Source organism: Cucurbita maxima, unplaced genomic scaffold, assembly GCF_002738345.1.
Source record: "Cucurbita maxima cultivar Rimu unplaced genomic scaffold, Cmax_1.0 Cma_Scf00001, whole genome shotgun sequence".
NCBI classification, from domain to species: domain Eukaryota; kingdom Viridiplantae; phylum Streptophyta; class Magnoliopsida; order Cucurbitales; family Cucurbitaceae; genus Cucurbita; species Cucurbita maxima.
In genome coordinates, this window is record NW_019272017.1 from 52658 (window position 1) to 73754 (window position 21097).

Genomic DNA, 21097 nt, shown 5'->3' on the forward strand with positions numbered 1-21097 from the left:
TGAGCCATCTAATTTATAGAACCCAATTAAGGTTACATTCAAGCTCAATGCAAGCCATGTATTGGAGAAAATACTCAATTCTATGGCTACCTGAGGGATTCTGATAAAGAAAAAGGGAATGCAAAAAGTTCCGGACTTGCGAATGTGGTAGGATTTGGCAGATGCCTATGGAGTACTCAGCCTTATGCCTGTGATATTTCGAGTATACCAAGTTGATTCTGCTTAATGAATATGGTGATCTGTGGTTGAGGTTGAGATTAAGATTCTGTTTTACTATCAAATACAGTTCCATCAGTCTCCATAGGAAACCATTGCCTTTTTTTTCCCTTCTTTTCAAGCGAGTGTGATTGAGACTTCAAAAAAAGGTTCTGTTCTCATTTTAGTCTCTTATGACTTTACAAAAGCTTCTTTTCTTATTTTAGTCTCTTATTAGACGTTCTGCTGAACTGTAATATCAAACCTGAAGTTGCTTCAGATTTGGAAAGAATGAGGAAATCTTGGAGTTTAGGTGTTGTTCATAAAATCTCAAATTATGATGAGAGCTAGGATGACCTCAACTCCACTTCTTTTAAAGTGAAAGTATCTGTAAATAACTCAGGAAATGATCGAGAAATCGATGTTTATGGTACATTTGTTCAACATACTTCCAATAAGAAGAATATGGAATGCATTACAGATGAATGTGAAGTCAAAGATCATCTTGAAAATTCTATGCCCCTCTCAATTGGTGAGTGACCTTTGTTCTTACACAAAAAAGTCAAATGTTTTACTGTAAGAAATGAAAGGAATCTTTCATCAAAATTGGGGTAAAATTGTAAAAAGGGTTCGCCATGTTATGAGAAGATTACAATAAACTATTTCAATAGGTGGTGGAATTTGCGCCAAGCAAGAGAGACAGAAATGGTATCATCTCAAAATTTACGTAGAGTTGTTTTAGCATTTTAAGATCCTTCTTTTTTCTTTTTTCTTTTTTCAAACCATGAACACCAAAATATTGTTGATCTATTTTTCTTTTATTTTTTAGAAGATACAAAATTTTATTTTACTCTTGTGTTTCTTCAAAAGTTAAAAGTTTCTTTTTTTCTTCCCCCCCTTTTTTGCACAACAGGATAATGAAAATCACGACATGTCCAGGCTTTTGGATCGAAAATTGAATGCCGGTTTTCTATCGTTCTTGAATGACTCTCAAGTGAGAGCGGTTTTGTCATGCCTTAACAAAGTGTCTTGTGCATGAATCTTCTGTTGACCTTATATGGGGGCCACCTTGGACTGGAAAGACGAAAACGGTCAGTGTATTGCTCTTAAATTTAATGCAGAATAGATGCAGAACTATGATAGTAGCTCCAACAAATGTTGCCATTGTGGAAGTGGCCTCAAGAGTCCTTAATTAGCTGCATGAACTAGAATATGGACCCGATTGTTTATTTTATTCTTTGGGAGATATTCTTTTATTTGGAAATGAGGAGAGGCTCAAAGTTGACTCAAACGTTGAGGAAATCTTTTTAGATTTTCGAGTTGGGAAACTTGTGGAGTTCCTCATTTCTTGGTTCTCGACTCCGAGCTTGTCTTGCATTCTTCATTACCCATTTACCTAGGAAATGCCTTTCGGAGCATGATTTTAAGGATGTGACTTCTCTTGTTAAAAAACTAGATTATTTTGAAGATTTACTGTCTCGAGAATCCCTTGATTCTGAAGCACTTGAGGATGTTTTTTCATGTCCCATTGATGGTGAAGCTCTTCATACATGTACAGATTTTGCGTGTTTGTTCAACATGACAAGAAGTGACTGCCTTTCTATTTTAAAATCTCTCCATTGCTCCTTAACTGCACTCAAGCTTCCAAAAGTCACATACAGACTGTCAATTGAGCATTTTTTCTTTCAGAATGCGACTTTGGTCTTTTCCACCGCTTCAAGTTCGTATAGGTTACATTCTATGTCGATAGACCCTTTCAAAGTATTAGTAATTGATGAAGAAGCACAACTAAAAGAGTGCGAGTCGTTGATTGCATTACGACTTCCGTATATCAAACATGTTGTACTCATAGGCGACGAGTGCCAATTACCAGCAATGGTTGAAAGCAAGGTACAATATTTTATTTCTCAACAATTACTGTTTTATATACTTGAGTTCTGACCTTTTTACTCCTTTCTTTTAAAGCTTGCTGATGATGCTGGCTTTGGAAGAAGTTTATTCGAGAGGTTCAGCTCTTTGGGACACCCAAGACACCTTATGAATGTGCAGTACAGAATGCATCCATCTATTAGTTTATTTCCTAATTCAAAATTCTATTTTAGTCAGATCTTAGATGGTCCAAATGTTACGAGTTTAAACTATCAGATGAACTATCTTTTTAAATCCATGTTTGGGCCCTATTCTTTCATAAACATAGGTTATGGAAGAGAGGAAAAGATGATATTGGACATAGTCGAAAGAATATGCTCGAGGTGGCTGTTGCTTCGAAAATAGTGCAAAGTTTGTATAAAGGTTTGTCTACTTCACTCTCCTGCAACTTTTATCACTTTTTTCTTTTTTTCTTTTCAATTGAGTTTTGTCTCAAGTACGATCAGGCTTTCCAAGTTTCGTTTTCATCAAATTGTTTCTTGCTACACTGTTGTTATAATTCCTCTTTCTTGTGATAATGTTAGTGAATTGTCATTGAAAAACATGTGCAATCCTGTGAAATCAACAGAGATGTTGAATGAATCTCTAACAGAAAATTCTTTGATTGATAGGTAGTTGAGAAGCAACATTTAGGGAAAAAAAACTATAGAAAGATCAGAAAAAGATTACTATGTGAAAATTTGTACTAGGGAAACTGTTTTTGGGACTATAGAACAGCAGTATTGAAAGCTTCTGTTTTGACTGGCTTGAAGAGCATGACTGGAATTTTTAACTTTTTTTTTTTTTCTTTTTTATCTTATGAATACAGAAGATTATATAGCGTTGTATTTTTGTTTTTATCACTCTTTTTGTAGAGTGGAAAAACTCAAAAGGGAATCTAAGCATTGGTGTTATATCACCATATTCTGCTCAAGTAACCACTATTGAAGAGAAACTTGGACACAGATACGATAACCTTGATGGGTTTAGTGTGAAGGTGAAATCTGTTGATGGCTTTCAAGGTGGGGAAGAGGATATAATCATTATATCTACTGTTAGATCAAATACAGGTTCTTCACTTGGATTCTTATCATGTGATCAGAGGAAAAATGTAGCTCTTACAAGAGCTAGGTACTGTTGCTTACCCTTCTTCTTTGTAATTCTATATTTTCCTTATCATATATTGGGTGAAGACTTACTGCCCATTGGTATGCATCAGATATTGTCTATGGATATTAGGGAATGATAAAACATTGTCGATTAGTGAGTCCTCTTGGGCTCATTTGGTTCGTGATGCTAAGAATCGTGGTTGTTTCTTTAATGCTGACGATGACGAGAACTTGGCCAAAGCTATATTGGATATCAAGGAAGAATTCAATCAACTTGATGATTTATTGAAAGGAGACAGTATTCTTTTCAGAAATGCTAGATGGAAGGTTCAAGACTCTCATAGTTTCTCATCATTTTATTTATTTTTGTTTGCTCTACTAGCGATCTCTTAATTTCTTCGTTTGACATGCATAGGTTCTATTCAGTGATAGATTTTTGAAATCATTCAAGAAATTCAACCATGGAGATGAAGAAGAAGATATTGAATCTTCTACTCAAACTTTCCGGTGGATGGAGGCCCAAAAGGAGGGACTTAAATCTGGTATGTGGAAGTTCAACGAGGATTTTGAAGAAAATCAAGGTCGAATGCCTCTATGTTATCTGTGCCATTGATATAATGAAAGAGGCAGCGTACATGCAAGTTTTAAGGATTTGGGATGTGCTGCCGTTGGAGGATATTTCAAAATTGGTCAAACATCTTGGCAACCTATTCCGCTCCTACACTGATGAATACATCAATCTTTGTCAAGAGATATGCTATGATGAGTGAGTGTGTGGTGGTGATTAGGAAAAAGATTTTATATATTCTGATTTAAATCTTTTGCTTTACTTCCAAATGGTCTCTTATCGTTTTGAATTTTCCTTTATTGTTAAGGGATTTTTTGGAGGTTCCCAAGACTTGGGCATTCTTATCAGAGCTTGTACGGTACAAGAGAAATACTGACAATTCTAATAGGGATGACTTACGAGGCGTTGATTATGGTGGGAGAAGTTATGTTGCGAATTCGAAAGTCAAAGATAGTTTGTTACTGATGAAATTTTACTCCTTAACATCTGGTGTGCTAAGTCATTTGCTTTCTGATAGAGATGACGTTGAGTTGGATCTCCCATTTGAAGTGACAGAGGAAGAACTAGGGATTATTCTTTATCCCAGGAGCAGTTTCATACTTGGACGCTCTGGAACTGGGAAAACTACTGTATTGACCATGAAGTTATATCAGAAGGAGAAGTTGCATTATTTGGCAGCAGGACCATATGGCGTCGAAGATGATGTTACTACAAAAAGTGAGATTTCAATGAGTACAATACAGAAAAATGAAGCTGTTTTGCGGCAGTTTTTCCTCACAGTTAGTCCAAAACTTTGTTATGCTGTTAGGCAGCATGTATCTCACTTGAAAAGGTCCCCCACCTTTTCAATATTTAATTTGATTTATAAACTATAATTTATGTTTGGTCTTGACTATGCTTTATTGAATTTAATGCAATTTGCTCCTTTATTTACAGCTATGCTCGTGGTGGGGATTCTAAGCGAAAGGCTGATTTTAATATGGAAAATGTGGATGACTTAGAAACTGAATTCATGGATGTCCCAGATTCCTTAACCAATATTCCAACCAACTCATATCCTCTTGCGACAACTTTCTACAAGTTCTTGATGATGCTGGATGGAACTTTGCGCGATCCGTATTTTGAGAGATTTTGTGATGCAAGACATATGTTATATGCTCAAACTCGCGGTTCAAGGTCTGTTGCCTTGCAATCTTTTATCCGGAAGAACAAAGTTAACTATGATCGTTTTAGTTCTTCTTATTGGCCCCATTTCAATGCACAACTAACGAAAAGGCTAGTCTGTTGTAGAGTTTTCACTGAGATTATTTCACATATAAAAGGTGATCCTCGAGCCATTGATGCAGGTGATGGTAAACTAAGTAAACAAGATTATGTTCTACTGTGTGAGGGCCGAACATCCAGCTTAAGTAGGGTGGAGAGAGAGATCATTTATGATATCTTCCAAAGTTACGAAAAAATGAAGATGAATAACAGAGAGTTCGATTTGGGTGACTTTGTTATGGATTTGCATCGTCGCCTTAGAAGTCAAGGATATGAGGGTGACAAAATGGATTTTATTTACATTGATGAAGTGCAGGATTTGAGCATGACTCAAATTGCTCTTTTCAGTTATGTGTGCAGAAATGTTGAAGAGGGGTTCGTGTTTTCAGGTGACACAGCTCAGACCATTGCAAGGGGGATTGATTTTAGGTTCCAGGATATAAGGTCTTTGTTTTACAAAAAAATTGTGCAACCAAAGATGATTAGTGGAGGTTGTGAAAGAAAAGATAAAGGATGCATCTTGGAGATTTTTTTATCTAACTCAAAATTTCCGAACCCATTCCGGAGTTCTAAATCTATCGCAGAGCGTAATTGATCTTCTCTATCATTTTTTCCCACAATCCATTGACATTTTGAAACCAGAGACGAGCCTCATTGCTGGAGAATCCCCAGTGCTGCTTGAATGTGGAAACAATGAAAATGCAATAAAATTGATATTTGGAAATAGAAGTAGTGTTGGCAGCAGTTGTATGGAAGGGTTTGGAGCTGAGCAGGTAATATTGGTACGCGATGAATCTGCCCAGAAAGAGATCTTGAACATTGTTGGAAAGAAGGCACTTGTTCTTACTATAGTGGAGTGCAAGGGGTTTGAGTTTCAGGTAAAAACTTCTTTTATATTTTACTATTAGATGATCAGATGGGGTTTCTTTTAACATACCTGAAAAATTAGCAACGTTGTAGCGCCCTCACTATTCTAATTTCCTACATGTATCTGTAGGATGTGCTATTATACAATTTTTTCGGTTCCTCGCCTTTGAAAAATAAGTGGAGGGTTATTTACAAATATATGGAGGAACTGGACATGCTTGACTCCCCTGCCTCACTCCATCCCACAATTTAGTACGTCAAAACATAACATTTTGTGCTCTGAGCTGAAGCGATTGTACGTTGCGGTGACTCACACAAGGCAGAGACTGGTTTTGTGAGGATACAAAAGAGCATTCTGAACCTCTGTTTGAGTATTGGAAGAAAAAGTGTGTGGTGCAAGTTCAACAGTTGAATGATTCCCTTGCTCAATCCATGCTAGCCTCATGCAGTAAGGAGGACTGGAGATCACAAGGGCTCAAGGTTGGGATGTCATCCAATTCTAGTTCTTTGACTCAGCTTTTGTTGTTGGTTACTGTTTTTAGAATTTCTTAGTATTGATTCTCTTCATTTTATTCCATTTTCTATCAGAGGCATGCTAGTTTTCTTTGCAGGAGGTTATGAAGGATGTATATAGATTTTATCCTTGCCCAAAGTCTAATTCTTCCATCTCTTACACGGCTATATCATGAGGGCAACTACAAAATGGAAACAATGTGTTTTGAAAAGGCTGAAGATGCTTATTGGGAAAGAAGATCCAAGGCCTCTGGTCTTAGAGCTTTTGCAGAACAGATCCACAATGCAAAGCCTGTGGAAGCAAAGGCAATCCTTAGAGAAGCAGCTGAAATATTTGAAGCAATTGGGAAGGCTGATACTGCTGCCCAATGCTTTTTCGATATAGGGGAGTTTGAAAGGGGAGGTAAGTACAATTCCTTGTTTTCTTTGTTTCCTGTATTGGGTTTAAACCTGTTTGTTTGATGTCCTTCCAAGTTTCATCTACTCCTGTAATACGAGCAAAGCAGAGTGTTTATTGCTTTTTTTCTCCTTGCTGGAGATGTTGGTCAGAATATTTGGTTTTAGAATTCAATCTTTGATGATGTCCTTTCCCTTTCCCCCTATGTTTTCGTAATGATTGTTTTAGGGATATAAGTAGTAATTAGAACGTTGTGAAATGTGATTCCTGCAGGGGCAATTTTTGAGGAGAAATGTGGGCAGCTAGAGAGCAGGAGAGTGTTTTCTTCTAGCAAAGTGCTACAACCGTGCTGCTGATTTATTTGCCAGGGCAAATTGTTGTTCTGCGTGCTTGAATACTTGCTCTAAAGGAAAATTGTTTGACGTTGGTTTGCATTACATTTTATCCTGGAAACAAGATGCCGGACTCGAACACCATGCATCCAGAAGTAAGGAAATAGAGGACCTTGAACAAGAATTCGTACAAAAATGTGCTCTTCATTTTCACAACTGCGGGGACAGTAGATCCATGATGAAATCTGTTAAAAGTTTTCGATCCGTAGATTTGATGCGTAACTTCTTGAAGTCCTTGAATTGCCTCGATGAGCTTCTTGTGTTGGAAGAAGAGCTGGGAAATTTTTTGGAAGCTGTAAAGATTGCAGAGTCAAAAGCTGATCTGGTTCATGTGGCTGATCTTCATGGCAAGGCAGGAAATTTTAGTGAGGCATCCACGCTTCTTGTACGCTACGTCCTTGCCAACTCTCTTTGGTCACCAGGAAGCAAAGGATGGCCCTTGAAAAATTTTGAAGGAAAGAAGGATCTTTTGAAAAAGGCCAGGTTTTTAGCGGAAAATGACTCTAACGAATTATACGACTGCATTTGTATAGAGGCTGATATTTTGTCTGATGAAAATGGAAACATGGGAGCTCTGACAGGATGTCTAACTGCTTCTAGGAACCACGACAGTGTTCGTGGAGAAATGATATGTGTTAGAAAGATTCTGGATGCCCATATGCATTTGAACAAATCAAAATACACTTGGGAAGGTGAATTGGTTTCTGATCTGACCAAGCATCCAGAAGAAATGGTTTCAAAGAATCAGGTGTCCGTTGAAACTTTGGTTTACTTTTGGCATTGCTGGAAGGATAGAATTTTGAATGTTCTCGAGAGTCTTAGGTGTGTTGGTGTGAATGATGCGGACCCTTACGGCGAGTTCTGTTTAAATTTCTTTGGTGTTTGGAGACTGAACAACAGACACGTATTGCTCAACTCTGATGCTGATTGGGCCAAAAAAGTTGATGAAAGGTTCGTTCATAGGAACGGTAAATCGGTGTCCATTGATGTTACCCAATTTTCATCATCTGCCAGGAACTATTGGAGCTTAGAACTGTTTTCTTCTGGACTCGAGGTTTTAGAAAATCTAGATCACCTTTATAAATTCTCCAACCGTATCGGTTTCTTGACATTCAGCCGGTGTAGGCTTCTCACTCACATGTTTGAGGTTGCAAAACTCCTTCTAGATAGCCCATATTTGGAACATAGATACCATGATAAACAGAAGTTAGAGAGATTCTGTAAGTGGCAATATCGGAAATCCAAAGTCATTTATTTCCACCAGATTGTGTAGTTTCTTTGAAGGAGAGTGTGATATCTCTACGAGTTACTGGGGTTTATCGTAATATGATGAATGAAATTGTGGCCGAGGAGGTTAGCTTACAGAATCAACTAACTTATGGCCGAGTTGGAAGGGTTGCAATGCTTATTCTTGGATCTGGCAAACTCGATAAGAAGTTGTGTGAACAAATAGCAGAATGGTCAAAGGAGAATCCTCCTTGGAGTGCATTCATTCAAGAGCTTTGCAACAGTAGGAGTGCAGAGAATGAAGCAAGGAGGAACCCCGCAAAAGAGATATCTCGTGTGGAGGTTTCATGAAGCTCTGAGGGACACGTACAATACGAACTGGGTCCACATGCGGGATTATATTTCGCCTTTCTGTTTCATGTACCTGGTCGAAAGGCTTCTGATTATGGTATCATTCATGAAAGGGGGATACCTTATCACTACAAATTCCTCTTTTGTTGAATGGCTCATCTTCCATGAAGGAAATTCCGATATAATTTCCATGTTGGGAGCTCAAACACAACATTCTTTTCAACCGACGCTTTTGTTTTTGGCTCAAATTCATCAGGAACTTCTTTTCGACAGGAGAGCAACAATGGAGTGGTTGAGGAAGACACATACAAACTTGAACTGCTATCCGATACTGGTAAGGAGGTTGGTGGTTGTCACATGTTTGCTTCATCTGAACTTTGGCATTTGCTTCGATGTACTCCGCAATCTGCTTGGTCGCAACTTTTCATCTGAACTTTGGCATTTACCCACGGAATTTTGCAATGGGCTTAAGGGAAACAAAAGTTTTTATGTACCAACTGATAACTTAAATATGATTGCCGGATTCGTCAAGGGAATTGGAAACCCAATGGTTATTGTGAGTTTGGATGGAAATTTCCCACAACTCACTTAGAGAGATGCAACTACTATCAACTTGAATGTCAGTCGTTGTATGGATGATGTACTGAAGGCTTTATTCCCAAAGGAAGTTGAAAGTTCGCAAGGTCGAGCCGAAGCTCCCAAAGGGCAAGATGTTGGTATAACAACCAGCAAAATGGTAGCATCGAAAGTGGGATGCATGGCTATTCCATCCTCTTCTAGCTTGGCTTTGGATGAAAACAAGAGGATGAAATCTAATAATAGTGAAAATGATGGATATTCACCCAAGTCTGTTGGTTTTTGGGAAATGTTTGAAGCATTGAGAATGTTGGAGAATGAAATGGAGGAGAAGAGCAATCTGTCAAACGCCTTTCAAATCAAGGTAACATTAACGCTCATGTCGTTGTGTTTTGACATCAGATGAAGCATGTAATTGAAAACAACATATCCCTTTTGCGTGGCTTATTGTTGCAGATGGATGTGGAGAGATGGGTTACGCATTTAAGTGCCGCAAGAAGCAAAGCGGATGAGGAGATTCGTTTTGAAGTAGTGGATGGGTTGGTTATGGAATTAAATTTACTATCTACTGCTTTAAGCATGAGGTATCAAACTGTTTACATTCTGTTCATAATCTTGTTTTGCTTCTTCTATCATGGTGCTAACAGTCTGTTGCCAAACGAATTTGATGTCAGCGATCCCATGAAAATCTATCCCAAGTGGTATCAATATCAAAGAGCGTATATTCGAGGAGGATGGAGTTGGAGCCTATGTTGAGCAAACTACTACTACTACTACACGATGATCTTGACGTGGAAGTGGATCAGAGGTGGATAGATGATCAGATTGTAAAGGAGGAAAAGCTGAGGCTGTTTTGGATAAGAAAGGGAAAGGGAAAGGGAAAGGGAGTGGGAATGGGAAGGGGAAAGGGAAAGGGAAGTCAAAGAACAACAAGAGGGGAAAGGGTCGAAGGAGTTAAATGATAATGCATGGCTATTCCTAACGTGGGGGAAGTATTTAGTTGAGTTGCTGTGATAACTGATCTAATTAACTTATTGAATATATTCAAGATATCGCTGCCCTATTAATTAATATTGGAAAATGACTTATAAGCCAAACCCCAGAACTAAACGAGGCGTATTAATTGAAAGTTCATAAACATATCACTCTAATAACAATTGAAGTGTGTAAGAGCAATCAAACCCCATCCGATTTCTTCTTGTGACCACTGTTGTAAATATTGTCAAGTTTGAGAATCTCTTGGTTGATATCAGACATTTGCCAAGTCTTCATCATTTTCATTGCATCTCCCAACTCTTCGTCCTCTTCAACATTAAAGAAGCATTGGCGAGACTTGGCGTCCTTAATAACTTCTCTCCATTCTGAATTACTTTTTCCTAAGGTTGTTGCATCTCCCACAATCCAAAGACAATGCCTGGACAAAAAATATTACAAGTTGAGTCTCCAAATTATAAGCTTGCTAACTTAACCGAAATATTTTATGGTTAAGTCAAGTCATGTTGGGTTCATTGCTTGAAAAAATTTACAATAGAAACAATTGGGTCAGGCCTAAATAATGTCTAAACTTGACTCAATGAATAAGAAGATTATACCTAGCTCTCGTGAGAGCAACATTGGTTCTTTGTGAGCTTGAGAGGAATCCAATGTTGTTTCCACGGTTGGATCTAACTGTAGATATTATAATCACATCCTCTTCGCCACCTTGGAATCCATCAACAGACTTCACTTTTATAGTAAAACCTTCCTTCTCATATTTTCTTCCAAGTTTGTGTTGGATTGATGAAACTTGTGCAGCGTAAGGAGATATCACCCCAATGCTAATATCCTTCTTCTTGTTGGACCATGCTGTATTTGAATGACGACCATACTTTATATTTTAAAATTCTCGCTCGAATATATATCTTAGTCTCCATTGTTTTGTTTTAAAACATAAGTGTAGGTGACAAGATATTTAGTGAGCAAGACAAAACATTGAAAATGTTAAAAATATAAATTGGCAATACCTTTGTAAAGCATTTGTATTATTTGGGCCACAACAACTACCTCAAACATGTTCTTCTTGCTTTGTCCATCATCATTGCTCTCCTCTTGTCCACCAGAAACATCGATGAAAGAATATGGACCGAACAGAGGACTAGGAAGGTAATGTTCTTCGTACAGCTGCTTATTCATAACAATGGAAGCATCCAGAATTTGATTGCCATAGAATTTGGAATTTGGGAAGTGGCTCACAGACGGATGCATCCTATATTGTGTGTTCAATAGGTGCTTGAAGTGTCCTAAGACACTAAGCCTCTCAAAAAGACTTGTACCAAATCCAGCTGCCTCAGAAACCTAATACAGAAAGGATTGGGTTTGATCAAAATTAAAGCCAATCAACAATTGTGTTTCATGTTAGAGCAAAGAAGGAAGAAGATAAGATAACCATAAATTACCTTGCTGCTTACTGTTGCTGGTAATTGGAACTCATCGCCAATAAGAATAGCATGCCTTATATCAGGAAGTTGCAAAGGTATGAGTGATTCACATTCCTTCAATTGAGCAGCTTCATCAACAACTAACAAGTTGAGTGAATTCTTTTTCACATTCTTCAACTTGAAAGAGTTTGAAGCTGTGCTAAATATCAAAGAAGCTTGCTGAAAACAAAACTTCTCGATTGAGTTTCTGCTTACTTTACTTGGAACTTCAACCTGATCAAGAGACATCAAAAGAGTCTGCAAAACCAAAACACATTGACCCTTCAAACCAATCAAAGTTCCTCTCACTTTATCATCATCTTCACTCAGAAGGGTCCCAATATCACCAATCAACTCAACAAGAATCTCCATTTTTTTCAAATTATGCTCCATAATGACTTCTTGAGGGACGTGAGTGGTTAAAATGTGAACACATTCTAAAAGTGATGAAGCAATGGATTTGAACATTCTCTTCAATCTTGGAAATTTGCTTCCTTGTAGAATCTCTATCATGGATGTTATTTGAAACTTCCAGCCATTTGGACCTAAACACTTGATAAGTTTTTCAACTCTATGCTCCACATAAATCTCTTCCAGCTGAGAATCAACTTTAAGTCTATCTTTGTTCCCAAATAAAAGCAATTGTCCCAAAGGGCAAAAGATGTGGTCTTTACGAAAAGACTCGTCTTTTAGCAACTTCACAACTTGTGAGGCAAGATTTGTTATGGCAACATTTGTGGGCGAACAAGCAAGAGTCCTAATTTGGTGCTTCATTGTTAAGATTCTCCAAAGTAATATACTCGTAGTTTTGGTTTTACCTGTTCCGGGTGGGCCCCATATAAGGTCTATTGAAGGCTTGTGTTGGCAGAGAGTATTTTCGATACAAGTTTGTATTGCAACTTTTTGGGATTCATTCAATGAAGATAGGTGTGGTGTTGGGTAATCTTGCGTGGGATCTTCTTTATCATTTTGAGTGCATTCTGTGCAGCTTTGATGGTTTCCCTGACATATTACAAAACAATCCACTTCAAAAACTTCACACAATAAGAGCTAGGTTTATAAATATTATAATGGAGACTTAACTTTGTACCATTTCAAAAGTAATACTAAATTCAAAATCGTTATCAAGAAAAATCTTAGCATCAAATATATATAGAAAACATACCAGCCACGTTGTGCCCAAAACACGCTCAATGATGCCCCCACCAGCAGAACATTGTAACGCCTTCCATATTCTCAAGTTGGTTGTCACATTCATCAGAAAAACAATGAAAAATGTTGTTGATTTGAGGATGTCACCTTGAGCTGTGATGTTTTTAGAAACATGAAGCTTGAGATGAGTAGGGATACTATTGTCGGTGATTTGTCCCAACCAAGCAAATGCCCAGTTGAATTCTGAGCGTTCCAAATAATCACTATCGGTAGTTTGAGGATCAGAGTCCAAGATTATAAAAATATCGCCTGGAAGTGCTTTGTACGGCTGCTGCCCCTTCCCATCAGTGCTTCTCCAAGGGCTAACATTCACATTGAACAAGATTTTGCCTCTTTTTGTGTTTGACTCTTCAATGGAAACCACTTGAGCAGAAGGTGCTTTGTGAATTGCCTTCAAACTTGAGCACAACTCTGCCCTTGTTTCTTCAAACAAAGGGAACAAGTATGAGCCTCTGTAGTGTTCCTCTGATTCAAATGATTTTGGAATATTCCCCACCTGAACATTTTTGTACAATTGGGCCTTAGTTATTTAATCTCATTAAAATATCCACTAATATGTCAATATATTCATTGAAAATGGAATGATATCTCTCGTACTTCATATGCATATCCATGAAACAGAAAATATATATAAACAGTATTAGGTAGCCATCAATACGAAAATAAATAGTAATAGAAGAATCTATAAAAGCGACTCTTTATATAGTGGAAATGTTAACTCACCTGAACTGATAAACATATGGAAACGTTGGAAGAAATGTGAATTGTGATGAGTGAACATGCATAGGAGAGGAAGGCAAGAATTTTAGGAAAAACAGATAGACATACCTTGAGTTTATACAAGTTTTGATTGAACACATTTCTCAACTCCCAAGAAAACAAAACATCAATGAGACCATTGGAGTCCTTGGCACTATTTGCTTTGTGGCTTCTACAACTTTCTCCTCCTTCCATTTTGTAGAGAGAAAAAAGTGGTTTATAGAAATGAAACGAGAGAGAGAGATGGAGAGGTTTGTGAGAATGAAGATATGAGAAGCCATATCACAAATTTATACAAGTTGTGAATCTTTGTGTTGGTGAAGAGTGAAATGGAATTGTAGAGGAAAACCCTCTGCCAAGGAAGCGCGGGAAGACCCTCAATTGACTTGGAACTATCACAAAGTCATTCTCTTTCCACGCTTTTCCATTTGGAATGTATTGGGACAAGGACGTCGGATTCTTCCCTCTAATTCAGTTCATTTCTACGACAATTTTCTACTTCTTTCCTCTCTCTCTCTCTCTCTCTCTAAAATATATATATAAACCTCATCCTTCCAAAAAGGTTAAGGTTAATCATATATGAATCAACTAACACCACATCCATCCAAATAAGAGTGTTCCTTAAGATGTCAAGTTATGGTAGACGGAGAAGAATTACATATATGACTTAATAAAAAGCTTGCACCGCACCTCACTCTACATAATTACCAATATGGGGAAAATATTTAGAAACAAGGCAACAAAACCAGAAAAAGCTTAGAGTCTTAAAGTAAGATCGGGCGAACAACTCATTTTCGGCGGTGCCATGCTCGTACCAGATTTTGGACTTGGAACTTGAGATACTTCCCGAGGCATAGAACCAGTAGATCTCTCGTTTACTCGTCGGAAACTCCCAGGCCAAAATGGAGCAACATCCTCATCTTCCATAAAAAATGGCATTCCAATGTACCCTTCATCAAACGTGACTCCATTTCTAGCAATAAATGGCCGTTGTGCAGGTAAGATTTTATGGTGCACTGCAGCATGAGCTTCGATCTCGAGCGACCGATATGCAGAACCATGAAGTGGAAGTGAAGCCAAGCTAGTATATCTATTAGAGAACATACTCATCCGCATCGCTCGCTTTGCCATTGTCCTCTCCCTTTTATGAGCATTCTGGTGGCCACCCAAGGCCTGAGAGCTGAAGAATTTACGTCGACAGTAATTGCAAGAGAACATCCTGGGGTTTGTTGGGCCAGAAACATGGCCAACTGCTTCACTACTAGTCTCACCACTACCATTTGCGTCGACATCATTTGGGTTGAAATGAAGTGTCAAGTCAACAGAAACCAAACCTTGATTGGTATTACCTTTTATCGAGTTGGTGAGGCAGGAGGTACTACTACTGTCCTTCGAGGGATTAGGGGTTGCTTCAGGTACAGCCATGTCAGAAGCAGCTCGGGTGCTCACTTCTGAATCTTCTTCCCATTCCAAATTCAACTTTGGTGATTGCATATTGGAAATAGGATTTAGAATTAGACGGTTGATTATTTGGTTGACAATAAGAAACGCCAAATAAGTCGATGTTGGCTGTCACTCATGTAAATAACCTGCGCAAACAATGAAAGCTTAATCTAATGCAACTTATGAGAATTCCTTAAAAAAATACCCTTAAACTTTTTTAAAAAGTTCAAAAAACTTCATAACCACATTTCAAAAATACTCAACAACTACTAATGTCCTTAACCTTTGTAAAGAAGTTCTTACCATTATTCACAAGTGGCAAAACAGTGCATCTGTCCACGAACAGTGCTTATGCAAGGGCTTGTATTATCCCAGGCAGTGCATCTGTTAGTCCGAGATCTCTTGAATTATCCCAAACAAGTTCTTATCGATACTCCTTTTTATACATGAGAAGATCTTCTCAAGTGGAGTTAAATAGCGGCATCTTGAATTAATTAGCCTACAAAACCTAATACACCATTAGTTAACCTAAACATTATTCTAGTATTCTAGTATAGCATTAATTTCCAATCATTTCAAATAGTTACTCAACCTTCTACAATGATTGGCATTAAGGAACTCACCATCTTCAATTTTCAACCTAATCTTATTGTGCCTAACACAGAGAAATGAGATAATTTATTAAAATCTATACTACAAGCTAAACTCATCAGAAAAATAAATAAATAACCAATTCCAAATAATTCAAGTCAACAATTACTCCAGAAAATAACCAAAAAAGAAAAGGTAAAACGGAGAAGAAGAAGAAGCAAACGAGTTTCCATCGGCGTTGTTTCCCCCTTCATAGCTTGCTCCCAAGTTCAAAACAGAGGGAAAATTCAGAAATATCCATTTATAAGGAGAATTATTGGTAAATTTGGAAGACCCTCTTAAGAACAGTAGAAGAAAAGGAAACAAAAGGGTTCTGATTCCAAATTCAAGAGATGAAAACCCCCAGAAACCACAAATTCAAGTACAGAGAAGGACAGAAAATCCCAAAAAGAAAAAGAACAGAAAACAGACACCCAGATGAAAGGTTCGCAAGAAACTGAAATCCCATGAAGCAAAAGTTGAGAAAAGAGAAGTAGGTTCTTACCATTTGTGGGCACAAAAATGGGATGTAGGGGTAGATGAAGTTGTAGAGGGTTGAGAGTGAGTTTGTGGAGTAGAGTGGTGATGTAGTACTAGGAAAAGGAAACAGAGACGCACAGACAAGGTGGTGGATGTAGTGCTTCGAAAAGGAAATAGAGAAGCACAGACAAGGGGACATATGGTGACACCCAATTTGTTTCAATTTGTTTCATTTTGTTTCTACTTTCAACTCATGGTGGTGGGGAAAAGAACTCAGATTAAACCAAAGGATAAATTATTCATGTAAGGTCTAAATATGGTGATAACTAAAGTTCTTACCTTTTCCAAGTTCTGTTTAATGGGTCAACTTTTAGCTAGTTAGACTTTCAATTTGCACGTCTTTCTACAACCTCTACCATTGTTTTCTCCTATCAATTTCACAACAACATCTCTTAAATTCAATGAATTTGTAAAAAAAGAAATAAAAAACCCTTGAAAGTTTAAAAAATAAAACTGGCAAATTATTGGATGCTTCAAATTGAATTACTCTTTCCTTTCGGCTTCTGATGTTAAATTGAGATGAACTATAACAATCTCAACGTTTAATTTTAACTTGAAAAAAATATTTGGGTGATCTTCAAAAAGTTCAATTACTCCTACCGTTTTAATTGAATTATTACATATAGCTTCAAAATCATTCTCATCACTCTCATGAAGTGATTTTTGAATTTTTATGGTAATATTAATAAAAAAAAAAAACATAAGAATATAGATGTTGTTTAGTATTCACGATAATTTTTTAAAAAATAACAAATTTACAGCACTAAACTTTAGAATCCTCTATCACTAGAAAAGAAAAGAAAAAAAGTTTTAAAATGCAAGAGGAAAGATTCGAAAGGTGAATGATGAATTGAAAATAGGTGGGGAGTGGGGTTGGGTTGATGAGAGTACTATGGTGTCCTACGGGAAGAGAGTAAATGGGCATAAAAGGCACCCAGACAGAGTACATGCATTGGTGCCTTTTTCTTTGTTTCTCTCTAATATTATGTGCATATCTTATTACCAATCCAAAGCGGGGTACATAATTATGAATAGGGATTCAGGAACAAAACAACAAAACCAAAAAAGCTTAAAGAGTGTTGAAGTAAGATCAGGTGAAGAACTCATTTTCGAAGGTGCCATGCTGGTACCCCAGTTGTTCCGACTTTGAATCCCTTGTTTACTCGTCGGAAACTCGGAGGCCAAAATGGAGCAACATCATTATCGTCCTCCATAAAAAAACGCGGAATAAGTGAGTGTTGGGTATCACTGATGTGAGAATTGAGATTATTTTAGTATATGGGGTAGGTACAAAATCAAAAGAAGGAAACACATCCTCCCAGAACCATCTCATAAATACCTCAATCAATTCCACATGTATTCCGTAGAGGTTTGAGAGCAAACTTTGCAGAGGTTTGAGAGCAAATTTTGTAGAGGTTTGAGAGTGAGGTGAGGGAGTTGTAGTAGTAGGAAAGGGAAAGGGAAAGGGAAATAGAGAACCCAATTTGAATTTGTTGATGTCATTGTGGTGGGAAGTGGGGATGAGGGGAAATCATGAATGTGGAATCCTCATTGCCAATTCAAAACAATGTGTAAACATCCGTGAATGGGCTTCACCTTCACCCCACCCCACCCCACCCAACACAGTTTTAAAACAATAACAAACTCTTGTGCCCATATTTCCCCATAGGGCCCAAATATCAATTTGGTCCTAACCCAATCTATTTTGGACCCTCATCTTTCATTTTAGGAATCAGAATCAAATCATAAGGAAACATAAAATGGAAAAAAAACTAAATGGGTAAACTATGTAAAGTTTTAGGTAATTATGGATTTTACCCATCTTTTTTTTTATATGAATGGAAGAGAGCAATCAATTTTGTGAGACGTACAAGGAATAAAGTGATGATTTAAGTTTAGAATTATTTTTCCATTATTTTAAAGGTTTAAATGAAAGGAAAATGAAAAATTGTAGCCCCTTTGAAAATTATAACAACTCATGATTTCATCCAACCATTATTTCTCCATTATTTAAAAAGCTTCAAAATACACTTTTTCTATAAAAGCACAAACATCGTAATCCAACAGGTAGTAGCATTACTACTCCCCCCAAAAAAAAGAAAATAATTAATGAGGAGTTGAATGGTTGAGGTGGGTAAAGTAAGGGGTAAGTGTAATTTGGTGCGAACAATTTATGTGGTGGGGTCCATCAAATATGGTATACACAAATTAAATTGGAGTGAAAGAAATGATTGAGACATTGAAACATTGAAACCTAAAACTAATTAGATAGGTAGGAAAATGTGAAAATGAAACCTACAACCCTCTTACATACCCATAACCCACTGCTGCTTACAAAACAAAATAATTACAAATTTTAATATACCAACTACCCATTCACTTTACACTTTTCATCTTCCTAAATATTAATGTGAGTGCCACAAAAATGGTTCATACTTTATTTACCCCTTCATTCTCATGCTTTATTGTTTTAATGGGATCTCAAAGAATTAACAAAAATAAAAAGAAATGGCATGAAAGCAATTGAGTTTGGTTTTATTATGATTTCACAAGAAAACAGTATGGTTTTTGGATTTCCCAAATTTTTCTTTACTTTCCAATTGGGTGAATGTTTCATTGTTTATAGGGACACTTGCCTTATAGTTCTTGCTCTATCTTATGTGCGCCCTCTCCTCCTCCTATACACGCGCGCGCGCGCTCTCTCTCTCTCATCAAATTATTATTATTACTATTAATGATTATTTAATATATTTCTTTTTTATTTATTTATTCACCCACGATTACTCTATCTTTAAACCTATAAAATTGACACGAGTGCTAAAATTTTGTAACAATTTTCACATCACTTATCAAGTGTCCAATCATATTATACAAAAATCCTCTAAAAATGTTCACAAAATATAACTTGAAAACCTGAATCTAATTAAACAAATAGTTAAATGCTTTTTTTAAAAATAAATTATTATACACGTAAAAATAAAACACATTCGATTTGATTAATCCTAGTATCAACTTCCGCATAACTCAAGTTATTAAAAAATTATTATTTCATCAACCAATGAGTTAGAAATTCAAATGGCTATCCTACATATTATTCAGTTTAAAAATTTATAACAGTTGATCAGTTTAATAAGATATCAATGGAATGGCTAATGGTGTAATTTAATATATTAATGAAACAATAATTTAATAAATGAAGATTTTACAAAAATAAATTAAAATATATTGAGATTGAGAAGGGAAAATAGGAGGGGAAAAAAAAAGAGAGAAAGAAGGTGGGGTTGGAAGTAAAAGGGGAGGCGAATAAGAATCCGGGGCTTGTCGCCGAGTCATCATCACATAGATTTCTGATAGCGATTTCCAGTCCCTCTCTTCCAACCAATTCGATTCCCTTTCTCTTTCCAATTTTATTATTATTATTATTTCTTTTCTTTTTTTCCTTTTTTTCTAATCAATTCATAAAATATTTGTTGATAACCCTAAATGTGCCATTATTCTCATACACCATCACAATTTTTATTTATTTATTGATATATCTTCTCTTTCTTCCTACGTCTATCATATGATATAGAGGGTGATAGAAAGAATAATATAGTTTTAGGAAATAATTAATACATACAAATATAATTTATTTCATAATGATGTTTTTATAATAAGTATTTGATTGTAGTCTTCCTATTTTTTCATGGACATCTATCAATCTACTTACTTATATGTATTTTTGGGAGAGATTTAATGACGTACAATTAATAATAAAAATTACACAATTTGTGATAATTTATTAAGTTGAATGATTCAAACCAATTAAGGAAGGGAGTTTTAATTTTTTTTTTTCGAAAGACCTTTAATTACTTCAAATTATTATGAAAAGTATCACCTTTTTCAAATAGTTATTAAGAGGAATACCTTTCAACCGTGGATACTTTAATTAATTGATGGAAAGTTTTGTTAACTAAAATTCAAATAGAATTATTCCTTCATTGAAGTAACGGAATATCAATAAACTTTATATATACAACAACTCAATTTAAACTTCTAATTTCAAGCAAACAAAATATTATTTTTAAAAATGAATATTATTGGAAAAGTTTTAAACTGTTACCAAATATACCTTAACCAACACATATTTAAAATTAGAATCACATTCATTCAAATGTAGTATTAATTTCTAGATGTACACTTGAATTACATTAAGAATAATTATTTTAGAAAAGAAGAGTTTCAATTAATTAATATTAAAATTTACTAAATTAAAACAGAAATTTTAAGGTGGAACTTAAATAATGATGAGAGGAAAGTTTGTATTTCTTCACCCAAAACGTGAAGAAAAAGAAAAAAGAAAAAAAAAAAAAGGTTTGAAACCCATGCTTTGTTCTTTCAGTCAACTAAAATTACAAATAATAATAAAAAGGGGGAAAACATAACATCGTGATTAAATCATTTTTTAGAATTAAAAATCATGTCAAAATGCACTTCTCACCAAACATTTTGTAGCTATCCAAAAACAACTTTATTAAAAGTCCTTATACTTAAAAGATGGGCGAATTCATCTCATCTAATGCTCTAATCTTTTAAAGATTGAGAAAATTTCAGTCATGTCATTTCACAAAAAAAAAAAAAAAAAAAAAAAAAAAAAAAAAAAAAAAAAAAAAAAAAAAAAAAAAAAAAAAAAAAAAAAAAAAAAAAAAAAA

The 21097-nt window shown here is 36.0% G+C and overlaps 3 protein-coding genes and 1 pseudogene across 11 annotated transcripts; 2 read left to right on the top strand and 2 right to left on the bottom strand.

The window, feature by feature from the left end:
* Positions 1–432: 432 nt before the first annotated feature.
* LOC111485560 lies at positions 433–6387 on the top strand (annotated as a pseudogene).
* Positions 6388–6591: 204 nt separating this feature from the next.
* On the top strand, positions 6592–10414 carry LOC111485487. Of its 2 annotated transcripts, none has more exons than XM_023132406.1 (4): positions 6592–6826; positions 7094–9730; positions 9823–9950; positions 10041–10414. In XM_023132406.1, the coding sequence occupies exons 2-4, from the start codon at positions 9422–9424 to the stop codon at positions 10120–10122; spliced, it is 519 nt and encodes a 172-aa protein (XP_022988174.1). In that variant the 5' UTR covers positions 6592–6826; positions 7094–9421; the 3' UTR covers positions 10123–10414. Both variants share the same exon structure in this region; 1 of them encodes a protein (XP_022988174.1).
* A 13-nt stretch (positions 10415–10427) lies between these two features.
* Positions 10428–14238, bottom strand: LOC111485435 (helicase sen1-like). The gene is made up of 6 exons (XM_023132319.1): positions 13863–14238; positions 12988–13530; positions 11802–12824; positions 11370–11700; positions 10959–11211; positions 10428–10780 (listed from the first exon to the last, which is right to left on the bottom strand). Exons 1-6 carry the CDS (start codon positions 13986–13988, stop codon positions 10543–10545), a joined length of 2514 nt encoding a protein of 837 aa, XP_022988087.1. The 5' UTR covers positions 13989–14238; the 3' UTR covers positions 10428–10542.
* Positions 14239–14373: 135 nt separating this feature from the next.
* On the bottom strand, positions 14374–16576 carry LOC111485499 (zinc finger protein 7-like). Of its 8 annotated transcripts, none has more exons than XM_023132459.1 (4): positions 16372–16576; positions 15829–15891; positions 15540–15735; positions 14374–15382 (listed from the first exon to the last, which is right to left on the bottom strand). In XM_023132459.1, exon 4 carries the CDS (start codon positions 15285–15287, stop codon positions 14550–14552), a length of 738 nt encoding a protein of 245 aa, XP_022988227.1. In that variant the 5' UTR covers positions 15288–15382; positions 15540–15735; positions 15829–15891; positions 16372–16576; the 3' UTR covers positions 14374–14549. The 8 variants fall into 8 exon arrangements, with proteins under 8 accessions (XP_022988227.1, XP_022988233.1, XP_022988195.1 ...); XM_023132465.1 differs by having other exon boundaries at positions 15824–15891; XM_023132427.1 differs by lacking the exon at positions 15829–15891.
* Positions 16577–21097: the final 4521 nt, after the last annotated feature.

Bases quoted from the DNA above. Each gene is read 5' to 3' on its own strand.
- LOC111485487 (XM_023132406.1), top strand. From the start codon at position 9,422: ATGGATGATGTACTGAAGGCTTTATTCCCAAAGGAAGTTGAAAGTTCG. The intron at 9,731-9,822 runs GTAACATTAACG...TTATTGTTGCAG, and splicing joins CAAACGCCTTTCAAATCAAG to ATGGATGTGGAGAGATGGGT. The intron at 9,951-10,040 runs GTATCAAACTGT...ATTTGATGTCAG, and splicing joins TCTACTGCTTTAAGCATGAG to CGATCCCATGAAAATCTATC.
- LOC111485435 (XM_023132319.1), bottom strand. From the start codon at position 13,988: ATGGAAGGAGGAGAAAGTTGTAGAAGCCACAAAGCAAATAGTGCCAAG. The intron at 12,825-12,987 runs GTATGTTTTCTA...GTAATATGTCAG, and splicing joins TTTTGGGCACAACGTGGCTG to GGAAACCATCAAAGCTGCAC. The intron at 10,781-10,958 runs GTATAATCTTCT...TTTTTTGTCCAG, and splicing joins GTTGCTCTCACGAGAGCTAG to GCATTGTCTTTGGATTGTGG.
- LOC111485499 (XM_023132427.1), bottom strand. From the start codon at position 15,287: ATGCAATCACCAAAGTTGAATTTGGAATGGGAAGAAGATTCAGAAGTG.